This window comes from Nematolebias whitei, chromosome 6, assembly GCF_014905685.2.
Source record: "Nematolebias whitei isolate Nwh7 chromosome 6, NemWhi1, whole genome shotgun sequence".
NCBI classification, from domain to species: domain Eukaryota; kingdom Metazoa; phylum Chordata; class Actinopteri; order Cyprinodontiformes; family Rivulidae; genus Nematolebias; species Nematolebias whitei.
Window position 1 is genome coordinate 46,786,967 of NC_056503.1, and position 14,749 is coordinate 46,801,715.

Sequence of the window (14,749 nt, forward strand, 5' to 3'; positions counted from 1 at the left end):
AAATATAAGGTAAAAAAAGTATCCTACAGTGTAAAAATAAAATGTTCATAGTAACTTGTTTAAAATGGAACTCAAGTTTCATTATTCTTGCATCAGTTTAGGTCAGTTTTCTCTTTTAGGTCTAAAATGAAGTGTGTGTTTGAAAAGTCCCCAAAAGTAGGTAATATTGTGCCGTAATGATGAATAAAGTATGTCTGTTTTAAGGTGTTCTTGCGTTTGTTTCCAGAAAATCACAGTACCTGATGTGACAAAGCAGACTGATGATATCAATGAGCACAGTCAGGTAGATGCAATTATATCATAATGTTCATTATCTCATAGGTTTGGGTTGTAGGGCCAAAGAATATTAGAAACCTCTGTAGATTTACAAATTTAAGGTGAAAAAAGTATCCTACAGTGTAAAAATATAATGTTCATAGTAACTTGTTGAAAACAGTTCTCAAGTTACATTACTCTTGTGTCAGTTTAGGTCAGTTTTCTCTTTAGTTCTAAAATGATGTATGTGTTTGCAAAGTCCCCAAAAGTAGGTAATATTGTGCCATAATGATGAATAAAGTGTCTGTTTTAAGGTGTTCTTGTGTTTGTTTCCAGGAAATCTCAGCACCTGACATGACAACGCAGACCAGTGATGGTAGTGACCACTTTCAGGTAAGTGTACTGAATTTATAATGTTTATGATGTCATAGGTTTGGGTTGTCGGGTCAAAGAATATTAGAAACCTGTTTAGATTTACAAATACAAGGTGAAAATTGTATCCTAATCTTAAAAATTAAAATAATAATAATGATGGTAACTTGTTGAAATCAGATCATTTAATCAGTCTTGCTTCAGATTGGAACAGTTTTCTCTGTTAGATCAAAATGAGATGTTTACGTTAAAGGTTCTCAAATGCAAGTAAAAACTTTGCAATATTGATGAATAACTAAACTCTAATATTATTTGTGTTTCATTGCTTTTTCATAAATTTCAACGTAAATACTGTATGACCCTTCCCGTGTATTATTGTTCCCACTTTTTGTATGTTTAAAACTTTTTTATTTTATTTTTTAGATGCAATGGGTTTTAAATCTAAAGTTATTTTTGTGGTAACCTTTTTTTTTTCGGGCTCATCTATACATTGGCATCTACATCTCATACAAAAACAATTAAATTATTTTCCTCTGCTTCTATCAAAATGCCAAGGAAAGGAAACTATGAAGTACACAAGAGTTGAGAGTTGGCTGCCAATTTGCTGTGAGGCTGAAAAAGTAGAAGCGGTGCAAAGTTACTTTTGCTGTAATAGTTATTGCATAACTCAAATATATTTCTAAAAATAAGTTAAACATTTTAAGGACTAAAATTAAGTATTTTTTGATTTTGTATTGATGGCTTTTTTCATTAATAACAGATGTAATTTTTTTTAAAAACTTCTCTCAATATTCTTTAGCTTCCATTTGGATATTATCTACCACATAAATGTCAATCATCTAGTTGCACAATAGTCATATGTAAACATGTGAACAATTTGTTTGTACCAGCAGTTTAGAGTGGGGGAGACGCAGCCCGCACCGGCAGCTCAGAGCGGGGTGGGGAGAGACTAGCTACATTTGTACCGGCAGCTTAGAGTGGGGAGAGGGAGGGAGAGACAGCTGAGCTGTCTGTACCTGCAGTTTAAAGCTGGATGGAGAGACAGCTGAGCCACATGTTGTTTGTTTTTAGCATTTCAGCTAGCTAGTATTGTGTGCAGCTAAGTAGCGTAACACCAGTACTGACAGGTGGGAGGTGCGTAGTTCGGTTTGGTCGTTCAGCGTGCTCGGTTCTGTTAATGGGGTGGGGCGCTCTGACGTATTAGTAGCTTAGAGCACCCATATTCATAGTCTGTGGTTACAGTACATAAACCGTTATCCCTGTTGCACCTTTTCCCACAACGCTTTTCCTTTTCACTTAACTTTCTATGAATATGCTTGGGTACAGTTCAATGATCTTTTGTGACTTTCCCTCTTATGGAGGGTGTCAATGACTGGCTTTTGGACATTTATCAAGTCAGTCTTCCCCATGATTGTGTAGCCTACTGACCAAACTGGAAAACCCTTTATAAGCTCAGGAAGACTTTGCTGGTATTTGAGTTAATAAACTGATTGGGGGTGACACCACAAGTTTCCAGTATATAGCTTTTTAATTTTCTATTTTTTTTAGCTGCACCTGTTCATTATTTTGAATTTATTTTGATGTTAACATGCAGTGATTATACTGAAGTATTCTAAACTTAGTTGAAGTAAACGTGCACTCAATTGTATCATTGTGAAGTACTGGAGTTACAGTAATCTTTTGACTCACTGCTTCCTAAGAATACATTCTATGTAGGGGTGTAACGGTACGCTAAAATCACATTTCGGTTCGGTTCAGTTTCAAGGAGGGCTTGATTCGGTTAATTGTCGGTGCAAAAATGGCCAAAATGAAAACTTAAATTATTTTGAAAATATGCCAAGTAAGCAATGCATAAAATACATAATGTATAAAAATAAATAAAAGCAACCCATTTGGATGATATTTTAAATAAACGGCACTCTACAATAATATACACTAACAATAAAAATCTTAATAAATACAATAACAATCAAAACCAGAACAATAAACAGCAACAGACTGTTTACAATCTTACTAGTCGAGTTTTAAATTTTTGGCCAAAAATAACAACTTATCTAAATTTTCTGCCAAAATTTGCAGTGATGGTATCTCCAGCGGTGGCGAGAACCTGCTCACTAGCAACCGAGGTAGCAGGAATAGTGTGTCAGCTTCAAGGGAAGGGCACCCTGAAGCTCTGTACTCACAATCTCTTCTTGGACTTGCTCCAAAAGTGACTTGCATGCCTGTCCCTGGAAAAGTTCACCAAAGAGTTCAGTCATTAGACTACTTGGCTGGAGGTGGAGATGATTTCTCTGAAGAAGACTCAACTGATAACTTGTGGCATCCTCAGACTGCAAACTACACATAAAGGTTAAAAAAAATTAGTTAATAAGATAATCATTTTAAATTAAAATGTTAATTAGATCATAATATAATACCTCTTCTTGCATGTCTTCATTTCTGTTATGAGGTGGTTGAATATCCTCTCTCGCTCATCATGTGGTAGGGCTTTAAATCTGGGCTCCAGGGCTTGTTGACTATCAGTTTTATATTTTTCATAAAGTGCTGGTACAACTTTTTGGCTGAAGTGTTGACGTGATGGAATGTCGTAGGCAGCAGGGCTCAAGAACTTTAGTTATATGCTTAAAGCCAGCATATCAACAACAGAAACATAGAGCCATTGCTTTAAAAACTCCTATTGCTTGTGTTATTGCTTTGGACCAATCTGAATTACCTGATAAAGGTTGTTTAAATGCTGCTATCGGTCTTTGCACCAAGCTGCTTTTCTTCCTTGAAGAGACGTTCCACATTTGGATGATGTCTTTTCAAGTGCATTAACAAGTTAGACGTGTTGCCTACTGCAGATCCAATCTCCATGAAACATCGGCACACAGCTTTGGATTTGCACTTGTCTTTTCCCATTGTTGAATTTTAACAAGAAAGCCATAATGTTCCCAAACAAGGGACCGAAACGAGATGAAAGGGTCTTCAAGCTCTGGCTGTTTTGTTGCCTGCTAGGCTGCTAATGCTATGCATGCTGCAAGACTATGCAGCAATCAATAGTGCTGTGCTGAAATGCTTAAGAACTTTAATTGGCACATAATCTCTCATTAATAAAGTTTAATGAGTGAAAAAATAACCAAAACAATACACACGTGAACCGAACATGACATACTGAAACGGTTCAATACACCCACATGTACCGTTACACCATTAATTCTATGGATCTAACTGAGTGCACAACAGAAATGCAAAGGCAAAAATAGAAGACATGCATTTTAAATGTGAGACACCGAAGGTAAAACCTTGCTTTAAGGGTTATTGCTGTAGTAATGGTTAGGATAAGTCAAACGTCACTATTGTGTAGGGAACAAAAAAGTTAAATCATGTCATCTGGATAGTTTATTTTTTGGAAGAAAATGTTTCATCCATCTAAAGGACTTCATCACTCTGAGGCCTGCCAGCAAGATTTGTCATACTAAGTAGCACATTGTTGACATGTTTCAAACCAGTCTGCTGTTGATTTCCCAGGCATAATGGCTTTACGAATGCAAAATGGAGGGCCATCAGTCTAAAGCAATTAATCATCAGTGCATAACACTGAACTCAACAGCAAACTGGTTTGAAACATGTCAACAAGGTGCTACTTAATACGATAGACCCTGTTGGCAGGCCTCAGACTGATGGAAGTCCTTTGGATGAAGGATAAAACATTTTCTTTAAAAAAAAAAACTCTCCGGATGACGCAATTTAACTTTTTTGTGTGATTTATTTTCCTGAATGATTGAACCTACTTTCTTTTTTCTTTCTATAGTTTTTTTCAGACTAATAAAGCACCTTTTGAATAAGATTCTATAAAATGTTTTTAATATTGCTTTTTTAGTTTGCTCTTTCATATAAACATTTGTGCAGCTTTGATCATAACTATAATGGACACTGGTTAGAAATTTATTACTGATGTCAGAGGATGAGATGTCCACTTGGGCTGTGCATAAAATCAGTTTAAGTTTTGAATTGGATTTTTGCTCCAACAATCACAAAAAGGGAGAAGTGAGAAGACTAGATGTATATCTATATGTATGTATGTATGTATATATATATATGTATATGTATATATATATATATATATATATATATATATATATATATATATATATACATATATATATGTATGTAGGCTTTTCTCCATTGGCTCCCTGTCAAGTCCAAAATTTAATTCAAAATCTTACTTCTAATCTATAAACTCTTTGAAATGTTGACTGAGAACTAACCAGAGGTGCACTCATATGTAGGTAATTGTCTATTTTGTTATGGCATCATATCTTTATTATAATTTCATGTTGTATTATATACAGTAGGTGATGTTTGTATTATTCTCTACTCTTTGTGCGGGCTGTTTCTTGTTCTTGCCATAGGACAACGAATGAAAATTAGATGTTGTGCTAACTCTAGCATATTTACATTGATGCTAACTGCTGACATGTTGTATTGTCCTAATTTAAATAAATAAATTAAATTAAAGCCCTTAACAACCTAGCTCCATCTTATGTTGGAGATCTTATTGTTCCATATTTTCCTAATGGAGCACTTAGCTCTCACAATGAAGGCTTACTCATGGTTCTTAAGAGTTTCTAAAAGCAGAATGGGAGGAAGTTATCAGGCTCCTCTCTTGTGGAACTAACTTCCAGTTTCTGTCCATGAGACTGACACATTGTCTAGTTTTAAGACTAGTCTTAAGACTTTCCTTTTTTATAAATCCTATAGTTAGGGTTGGCTTGTTATGCTACCATAGGCTTAGACTACTGGAGGACAAATTGACCTAATTTCTTAAAATGAATTGTTAAAATTGAATAGTTTTCATTTGATACTATTTCTATCATGTGATTCTTGACCTGCCATTATGTATCTGTTCCTCCTTCCTGTTCCTACCAAACCCAGCTGGTTAAAGCAGATGCTGCATGTCCCGAGTCTGGTTCTACTAAAGGTTTCTTCCTCATGAGGGAGTTTTACCTTACCACTGTCACCTTTGTGCTTGCTCAAGATGAGAGTTCTGCAATGGAGTTAAACTTAAACGGTCTGCTCCTCAGATAAATAGTGTTGAATTATTATTTTTATATATGAATGTTTCTGTTCAGTGCCCTGACATGACTTCTGTTGTGACTTGGTGCTATATAAACTGAATTGAATTGAAAAAAAACAGGATAATTGAAAAACAAATATTATAAATATGCAGACGTATTACATTTTGCAAGCATGCTGTCACCTCTCTGCCTCATGTGAGCTGCAATTGAATTCTTAGAGAAAAATTACAATAAACTGATACCAGACAGAAGCATCAATGATGATGATCATCTTCATCAACAATTTCTTTCTACCTATTGACTACAGTTCTAGTAATTTAGTAAAAATATTTGAATATTCAACTGTGAATCCATTTTGTCCAAACCCATTCTAAATCTAATGTAGGGTGGGGGTTTTCTTAACATGAATACAATATTTTTATACACAGCTTTTGCAGTGTTCTGAAGTAATGTATGCCATCTATGTTTTAGATAAACACTGATTTTTTAAAATAGTATGGTCTTTACATTTGTTCTTCACAGGCAACCGGGGGAATGCTAAACATAAGTGGGAAGACACAGAGGTTCGTGCGGTTGAAAAACACATGATGAATTTCGTCCACACATGCAAGGTACCTCAGAAAATACACTTCCTTCAGTGCATCAAGCAGAGCCAAATGTACTTGAGGACAGAAACTGGACTGGGTAAAAAATTGTCAGAAACCGGATCACTGCCTTGAAGAGACTGGCTTGTGCCAAAGAATTATTATAGTTGTTTGTGATTTTCAGCCTAGTTTAGACATTTTGACATGTTGTATTAAATTTAATCAAGTATGTAGATTTTTTTAATGATAGCACTTTTTCCTCCTCTTTCTTCTCTGCTGCTTTTCTTGATGTAATATTTGAGGTTTGAGCAGAAAAGGGACCATCTGAACATTTTTTGAAGTGATAATGTGTCAAAATAGTTTTCAATAGTTGGTATCTTATTTGCTGAAACATCAGTCATGGATCACAGAGTATGGAGAAAGACTTATGTCTTCATCTGGATTAGGCTACTGGGTAGCCAAATGAGTACCAGTTTTTCTTTTTTCTTTTTCAGACTTGCAAAACTACTTCCTCAAAAATAACTCACAGATGTGAAAGAATTTGCATTAGTTAATTAAATTCAATGCACTTTTGCATGACAGTTTGTTTTCAGTTTATATGCTGAGCATAAACTTTTATTTGCCTGTAATGATGAAGTGGCAAATGTATCAATCTGACTGATAAGTACGTTTAGTCAGTCCAAAAGTTTGCTCATCTTCTGGTAGAATAATACATTCAGCAGCCTTCGCATCAGTAGTATATGCATGGTCTATCTATGCTCTGCACACAAACATATGCATAGTAATATGGACATCGACTGAGAATAAAGTGACAAACTTTATTAACAAAACGGTGCCATCCAAAAGTTTAAGGGTTTAATATTAGGTAATGTAGCATTCTTTGACACAAGTGTGTTGTTTTTGAGAAAGTTGTTTTATAGAATAAAAAAAACACCTTGTTTGTTAACCATTTGCCTAGCCTTGACAAAGACGTCTATTTTCTACATACTTTGTGCTCTATGATGGATGTCACAGCTGACAAGGTACTAACTATTCATAACAATTTCACTGAAAATTACCTCAAAAGTTATTAGACTATCTTTTTATTTGTTGGTAAAGACACTTGCATCAATGCAGAACCCTATGCACTTAAGGACTGAAACTAGACTGGTGTTAAAAAAAATGTATCAAAAATTGAATGTGTGAATTGAATTGTGTGCCAAATAATGATTGTAGTTTTTGTTTTGATGTAATACTTGAAATGAATATGTTGAATACAAAACACTTTTTAGCCAGTGAAAGTGTATTTTTGTTGCCCAAAGCCTGTCCTGATGATTCATGCTCTTTTCTAATGTTTATTTGAACTGCAGAGCATTTCAACAGTGTTCTGAAATTTAGTAAAAAAGTTACTAAGCATTTTATTGTTGGAATTATTTTTCTTTTGCTTGTATTTCTTGGGCTGACATTAAGTCTCAAATTTCACATGATTTAATACTAAACAAATCTGAAATAAGACTATAAATTTGTTAAACATTTTGAAAAAATATTTTGATATATAAAACATAGTGATTTAACCAATCATCTGTAGCCTGAAGCAGGTCCATAAAATCCAATAGGCTGGTAACTAGTTAAAAAAATTAAACTACAAAAAATTAGGAAGAATTTATATATATAAAAATTGAAAATACATTTATTTATGATTTTCATTTATTGAAAAAAATTATTTCAAGAGGGTGATATAGAAGAATACTTTTTTGGGAAAACATCTTGTAAACATATTCAATAAATAAATATTCAATTAAAAAATCATATGCAAGTGCTGTGCTTGAGCAGAAGTAAAATGTAAAACATCAATGTCAGAGGCCCAACTATGTCAGTATGTTGTGTGAACTAAAACAGAGTTGATCACACATTAACAGAAGTGGCTCAGAATTGGTTCAAACAGTGGTCTTTGAGTTTGTGCAGATTATCTAACTTCAGACTGGATAACAGATCTATGAACCAAATTAAGGTAAAATAAAAACTACTTTTGGCACAAAGCTAAACAATAGAGTTCTTAAAGATAAAAGGAAATTTTAATCTTGATGATCTAGAGTACTTTCTGTATGTCTTCACATTTGCATTGCTGCTTGTACAGTATATTGTGCAACATTTCTTTTAGGGTTGTATTAAGCAAGGTTTCCCCAATTCAAAAGTCGAGAACAACTGGCCAGGTCAATATAAACTAATACAAGGTTGCATATTTGTAGTATACTGTTTTGTTCATATTACATATGTTTTGAAATAGCTGTAGATAAAACAATGACTAGTCCCCAAAGGGATTTAAGGTACCCAAAGGTGACTTTAATCAGTTTGTGTATCTGTGTAAAACTGTATAAAACTTTCTTAGATGAAGAACTTTACTAATTGGCTTTTCTATGTATGTGAATGTTCCTGTAAATCATCCTGAGACAACTTTGTTGTGATTTGGTGCTATATAAATTAACTGAATTGAACTGAATTGAATTAAAGTCCCCAAAGGGTCATAAGGTACCCAAAGGTGACTTTAACCAGTTTATGTATCTGTGTAAATCTTAAGTCCCCAAAGGGATATAAGGTACCCAAAGGTGACTTTAATCAGTTTGTGTATCTGTGTAAAACTCAAGTCCCCAAAGTGGACTTAAAAATTCCCTGGTCCCCAATGTGAAGGCAAAAAATAATTTTATCAAAAAAGGATTTAAACAAAATTTTCAGGTGACATTTGTTTTCTGTAAATTTAGAGTAAAAAAAAATCACATAGCAGTTTGTCCCTAACCCATTCAGAAAGGGGTGTCCCCTAAGGTAGGTAGTTAAAATATGCGCCCCCAATTTGGACATAAGCAAACCATGGTGTGTGTGTGTGTGTGTTCACGCCTCGGAGGATTCAGGCGGTTAGTTAGAAGAACATCGCAGCACCAGTGGAGCGCAGGAGATTCTGTCATGAGTCTATTTTTAATTTCTCCACATGATCTAAAGCAGCTGCTGTGACCGACAAACAATTCACGTTTTTGAAGCGTTCGTACGACTGTGATCCATCTTTCAGCGTGATTCTCGTCCCGCAGTTTTTGCTATTTCAGCAAATCATAAATCAAAATGTTCAGCTCTTTTAGGACAATCCTGTACGACTTTTGGTATTGGTGCAACTTTAGCTTTTTGAAATATTCAGCCTTTTCTGCCATTTTTCTCTTCTCATGGAAAATGAATTGAGCTCATTTTACATCCTTTAAATCTTTAGTTCAGTTTACAACCTTTTACTGCTCCTTTCACATTTTGTTCTGCTTCAGCTTCGATCAGCTTCCTTGTGCAAATTTAAACTTTTTCAGCTACTTTCAGCTAATTTGAACAGTTGTTTTTTTCCAGCAGTTTTTTTGCTCCTTTCAGATTATTTCTGCCAACTAGAACATTTTTGTGCTTTGTCTAAATTCTTTCTGCTAATTTCAGCTTGCTATGCTCTTTTCTGCTAGTTTTAGCTTTTTCTGCTATTTCAACTATTATTTAGCAGTTTTTATGCAAATTTTAGCTTTTCAGATAATTCCACATTTTTTGCACTTGTTTCAACTTTTCTCAGCGTAATTCCACAAAATGTTCTCTCTCCACTTACTACTGGCAACTTAAGCTTCTTTCTGCTTTTTTCAGCTACTTTTCAGCTGATTTTTTTTTTGTTGTTGTTGCTAATTTCATCATTATTTCAGATACTTTTCGTTTTTGTGCTCATTTCTACTTCTTTCAGCCTAAATGTTTTTTTCTGCTTTCTTTTGCTAATTTTTGCTTGTTCTACTTTTTCAGCTAGCTTAGTAACAAATTTCTAGCTAATTTCAGCTGTTTTCAGATCATTTCAAGTGTTTTGTGGTAATTTCCACTATTTTAGCCTAATTAACTTCTTTCTGCTAATGTCAGCTTGTTATGCTCCTTTCAGCTTATTTCTGCTCATTTCAGTTTTTTCAGCTACTATTTAGCTGTTTGTGCTAATTTTATTTTTTTCTGCTAATTTCACATTTTTGGCACTCATTTCAACTTTTTTCAGCTTAATTCAGTAAAATGTGCTCTCTCCACTGATAATTTAAGCTTCTTTCTGCCTTTTCAGCTACTTTTCAGCTATTGTTTTTGTTTGTTTTTGCTAATTTCAGCTTTTTTCCATATAATTTACACTTTTTGTGCTCATTTCTGCTTCTTTAAGTCTAACTGAGCAAACGTGCTTTATGCTTTCTTCTGCTAATTTAAGCTTGTTCTACATTTTCAGCTACTTTTTTTGCATTTTTTTAGCTAATTTCAGCTTTTTTAGCTAATTTTTGTGCTAATTTCTGCTTATTTAAACCTAATTCAGCAAATATGTGTTCTTTCTGCTTTCTTCTGCTAACTTGGGCTTGTTCTTTCATTTCGGCTACATTTCAGCATGTTTTTAGCTATCGGTGATTTAATTTGTTTTTCAGCAAGTTCTTCTGCAATAAGCAGCCATGCTCCATTTTCGCAGGAAATGCAATTTCTCTTGTTTTGTTGTTTTGTTGCTCGAACGTTGGAACTTTGAAAACAGTTTTATTTTGCACATCTGTTCTTTTTTAAAACAGAATTAAAGAAATGAACAGACGTCCTTCAAAGTGGAGCGGTTACATAGTTTTTGCCAGCGGTTGTTAATGAAATCATCAATGTTTTGATTTATCTATCAGAAACAGATCGATATCAGCAGATCGACACAGGTCGTGATTTGATCATTTGCAGCTGTAGATGGATCTTCTGTGGTGGCTCACCTGAGTCCTGGGAGTCTGTGCGTCGGCCCGATGGGCCTCTGATGAAGTGTGTTGTGCTTCTGATTGGCAGAGCACCGTCGACCAGCTCATTAAGAAGACCAACCTGGCGCTGGTGATCGGCACGCACTCCTGGAGGGAGCAGTTTGTGGAGGCGGTGACGGTCCGAGCAGGTGAGCTCCATTTGTGTTGCGGAGGGAACAAACAGGTGTCACGACGAGACGCCTCCCCGCAGTCAGACGCACCGAACGAGCTCCGAACGAGCGTCTGGCGGTGAATTGATCCCTGGAGTCTGACCCGATGCGAGCCAGGTTCTGTGGTTTTCCTGCTGTGCAGAATCAGAAAAGGCCCAGCAGCCTCTCTGGTACCGTCTGTGTGCGCTCGCCGTCAGCGAACATTCAGACACGGAACCTCCGGTTTGAAAAGACGAGGACTGTTGGAAATATTAAAATCTGATTGTAAGACCAGTGACTGGAGAACGTGATGGAGCTCACAGTGGGCGTTGAACTCCACCATCGTCTCGTTACAGACAGTACCGTGGAGTCCGGCGAGTCTGGATCAGTGTTGGACTTGTTGAGTCATCTGGTCCTCTTCTCTCCTCCAGGTAATGGCGATGACGATGAAGAGGGGCGGGAGGAGCGCCTCCCATCTTGTTACGACTACGTCATGCATTTCCTCACCGTCTTCTGGAAGGTTCTGTTCGCCTTCGTCCCTCCCACAGAGTACTGGAACGGCTGGGCCTGCTTCTTTGTGTCCATCAGCGTCATCGGCCTCCTCACCGCCGTCATCGGGGACTTGGCGTCGCACTTCGGCTGCACGGTGGGGCTGCGGGACACCGTGACCGCAGTGGTGTTCGTGGCTCTGGGGACTTCGATTCCAGGTGAGCAGAGATCCTCCTTCACCTGTTGGAGGTCTGGATCATTACTGCATGAATGCTGAGTCAGCATAATCTGGAACCAGGACTTTGTGCTTTCATTTTGTGCGTCTAAACCTTCGGCTCCTTCAGGTAAAAAGGAGCTACGACTTTTGTTGTTTTACCTTTTAAACTTTTTAAAATATCCAGTTTATTGAAAATAAAATTCCCAGTAGGAATACGTCATCCCTCCGTTCTTCTTTCGGCTGCTCCCTTCTTCAGGGGCTGCCACAGTGAACTAACTCGCACGAAGACTTGATTGTTTTTACGCCGGATGTCCTTCCAGATGCAACCACAGACCACCGAGCTACCACAGCCCTCTGTGTGGAGCAGAGGGCGGCATCAGGGGTACCCAGGGGAGCAGATGGGGGGGGGGTCATTTCTGAATTGCGCCGCTCAAGGTGGTTGAATGTTGGAGCAGCTGTTACTTTCATTCTGGGATGTTTCTTTTGAAAATGTTAATTCCTTTTTGTTTCTGGATGTAAATCACATTTTTTGGTTGATCACTTCCTCTGGTGTCAGGTGCTGTGCAGCTGGAAGGATTTTTACTGAAACTTTTTTGCTTTTGGACATTTGTTATGAAGCGTAACCATGACAACAAGGTGTTTTTTTTTGTTTTTTTTTACAATCGGGAGCAGCTGATTAACATCTGAAAAGCTCAAATAATACCTCAGCTACAGCCCCAAATCCCAAATGAGTTAAAAAGGAGGTGCTGTGGATGCATCTCTGTCTACTTGGTGGAGATGCTTGAGTACCTGACCGCTGAGAACCTGGAGCTGGTGGGAAACGTGGCTTTTGACTACAAGAAGACCATGATCATCCCCTGACACCTGCAGCTGACCGTCCGCAATGACAAGAAGCTCAACAAGAAGCTGGGAGGAGTGGCCATCGCTCAGGGAGGAGTTTTGCCCAAGATTCAGGTGTTCCTGCTGCCCAAGAAGACCAAGTAGATAGATCAACATCTGCAACCAGTTTCTTCAGATCAGATGGACCACTAGAGATCCTTCCTGCCCAATCACAGCCATCAACATCTGTAACAACTCTAATGAAACCGGGACCTTTGGGATTAATGAAGGATTTTGAATTGAATTAAGGGCCCACAGTGGTGCAGACCAGGGTGGAGGCAGGTGTGGGTGTTTCACATTTCCCACCCACATTTTGATGTTGTCGGTCTGGGGAGTTGATCTGGTGACCTTTCAATCATAGGCCCACCTTCTCTAACCTCTGCGCCACTACTCCCCAATTCCTTCAAAACAGTTTTTATAATGAAATCTTCTTTAGCAATGTTGCTCCCTTATGCTACTCTTAGCATTTAGCTACCATTCTGCTACTTGTAGTTTTTGCTATTGTTTTGCTTTTTTAAACTTATTGCAATCATTCCAACTGTAGCTGCTGTTTAACCGCTGTAAAAGTTAGCTTTTTTGCTACTTTTAGCTGCGTCTTTGCTATATTTGGTTCTAGTGTCAGTTGCGCTCATTTTAGTTTTACAGATTTAGCTGCACTCTCTGTTTTCATGTTACGTGTTTCAGCTTTAGCGTCTGGTTAGTTAATTCTAGTTGTCGTTTTGTTTCGGTCTCTGTTCTGATCCATTTAACTTTTGTTCTGCGTGTTTATATGATTGACAGATTATTTCATTTTACAACATCCCGACTGTTTCAGGATACGGGTTGTAGATGATTTCTTCGCCTCTTCTTCCTGCAGACACTTTTGCGAGCAAAGTGGCCGCCACACAAGACCAGCACGCCGATGCGTCTGTTGGGAACGTTACCGGCAGCAACGCCGTCAACGTGTTCCTGGGGATCGGCGTGGCGTGGTCGGTGGCCGCCGTCTACTGGAGAATCAAGGGGAAGACTTTCAACGTGGACCCGGGGTCGCTGGCGTTTTCCGTCACTCTCTTCACCATCTTCGCTTTCATCTGCATGGCCGTGCTCCTGTTCAGGCGCCGGCCCTCCATCGGCGGGGAGCTCGGCGGCCCCAGAGTTCCCCGCCTCCTGACCAGCCTGCTGTTCTTCGGCCTCTGGTTCCTCTACATCCTCTTCTCCAGCCTGGAGGCTTACTGCCACATCAGTGGCTTTTAAAGAGGAACCCGCCAACGTTCTCGAAGAACACCGCACAGCAACACACACGGCCTCAAGTTCATCTCAGCCCACACGGTTCGACATGTCTACAGGGGCGCCGTGCAGCCCAGATGCATCCTGGTCTTTAATGTAGAGCCGCTAACACACACGTCCAAACACACTTCATGTACTCCTCAGCCCATTTTAGGAAGTTCTGGGTTGTGAAGAAAAGTTTATATTTTTATGGTCGGGAGAACATTAGCAGTGATGTCTGCTCTGCTGGTTTTGTTTCAGTCAGGTGGGTTCACGGTGCAGAAGCACGTTCAGACCCAACAACACATCCATCCATGTCCCATGAACGAAGGAGAATCCCCTTTCTGTACGACAGAGTTTACAGCTTCAGGTTTTTACGTGGAGGAAGTGGAGCACAGTGTCAAAATGTTTACACTACATGTTTACCCCTGGAGGTCCTCGTCCTGAACGTCTGACCCTCAGGACAGAGGACGGCAGGCCGCCACTCACGCTGCAAGCACCACCAACAGGTGCGCATGTGAACAGGTGCGCATGTGAACAGGTGTGCATGTGAACAGGTGCACATGTGAACTGGTGTGCATGTGGACAGGTGCACATGTGAACAGGTGCACATGTGTGCATGCGAACTGGTGCACATGTGAACAGGTGCATATGTGGACAGGTGCATATGTGGACAGGTGCACATGTGGACAGGTGCACATGTGAACAGGTGCACATGTGAACAGGTGCACATGTG

The 14,749-nt window shown here is 38.3% G+C and overlaps 1 protein-coding gene and 1 long non-coding RNA gene across 2 annotated transcripts in view; both read left to right on the forward strand.

The window, feature by feature from the left end:
- Positions 1–14,436, forward strand: part of slc8a2b (solute carrier family 8 member 2b) — a 156,396-nt gene extending 141,960 nt beyond the window's left edge. The window contains exons 13-15 of the mRNA XM_037677693.1: positions 11,084–11,183; positions 11,615–11,890; positions 13,625–14,436. Of these exons, the coding sequence (XP_037533621.1) occupies positions 11,084–11,183; positions 11,615–11,890; positions 13,625–14,001 (753 nt within the window). The 3' untranslated portion in view covers positions 14,002–14,436. The remainder of the gene's footprint in view (positions 1–11,083; positions 11,184–11,614; positions 11,891–13,624) is intronic.
- Positions 232–6,234, forward strand: LOC119410785. The gene is made up of 3 exons (XR_005186868.1): positions 232–283; positions 592–648; positions 6,210–6,234. It is a non-coding gene; the product is annotated as an uncharacterized LOC119410785 (long non-coding RNA).
- Positions 14,437–14,749: the final 313 nt, after the last annotated feature.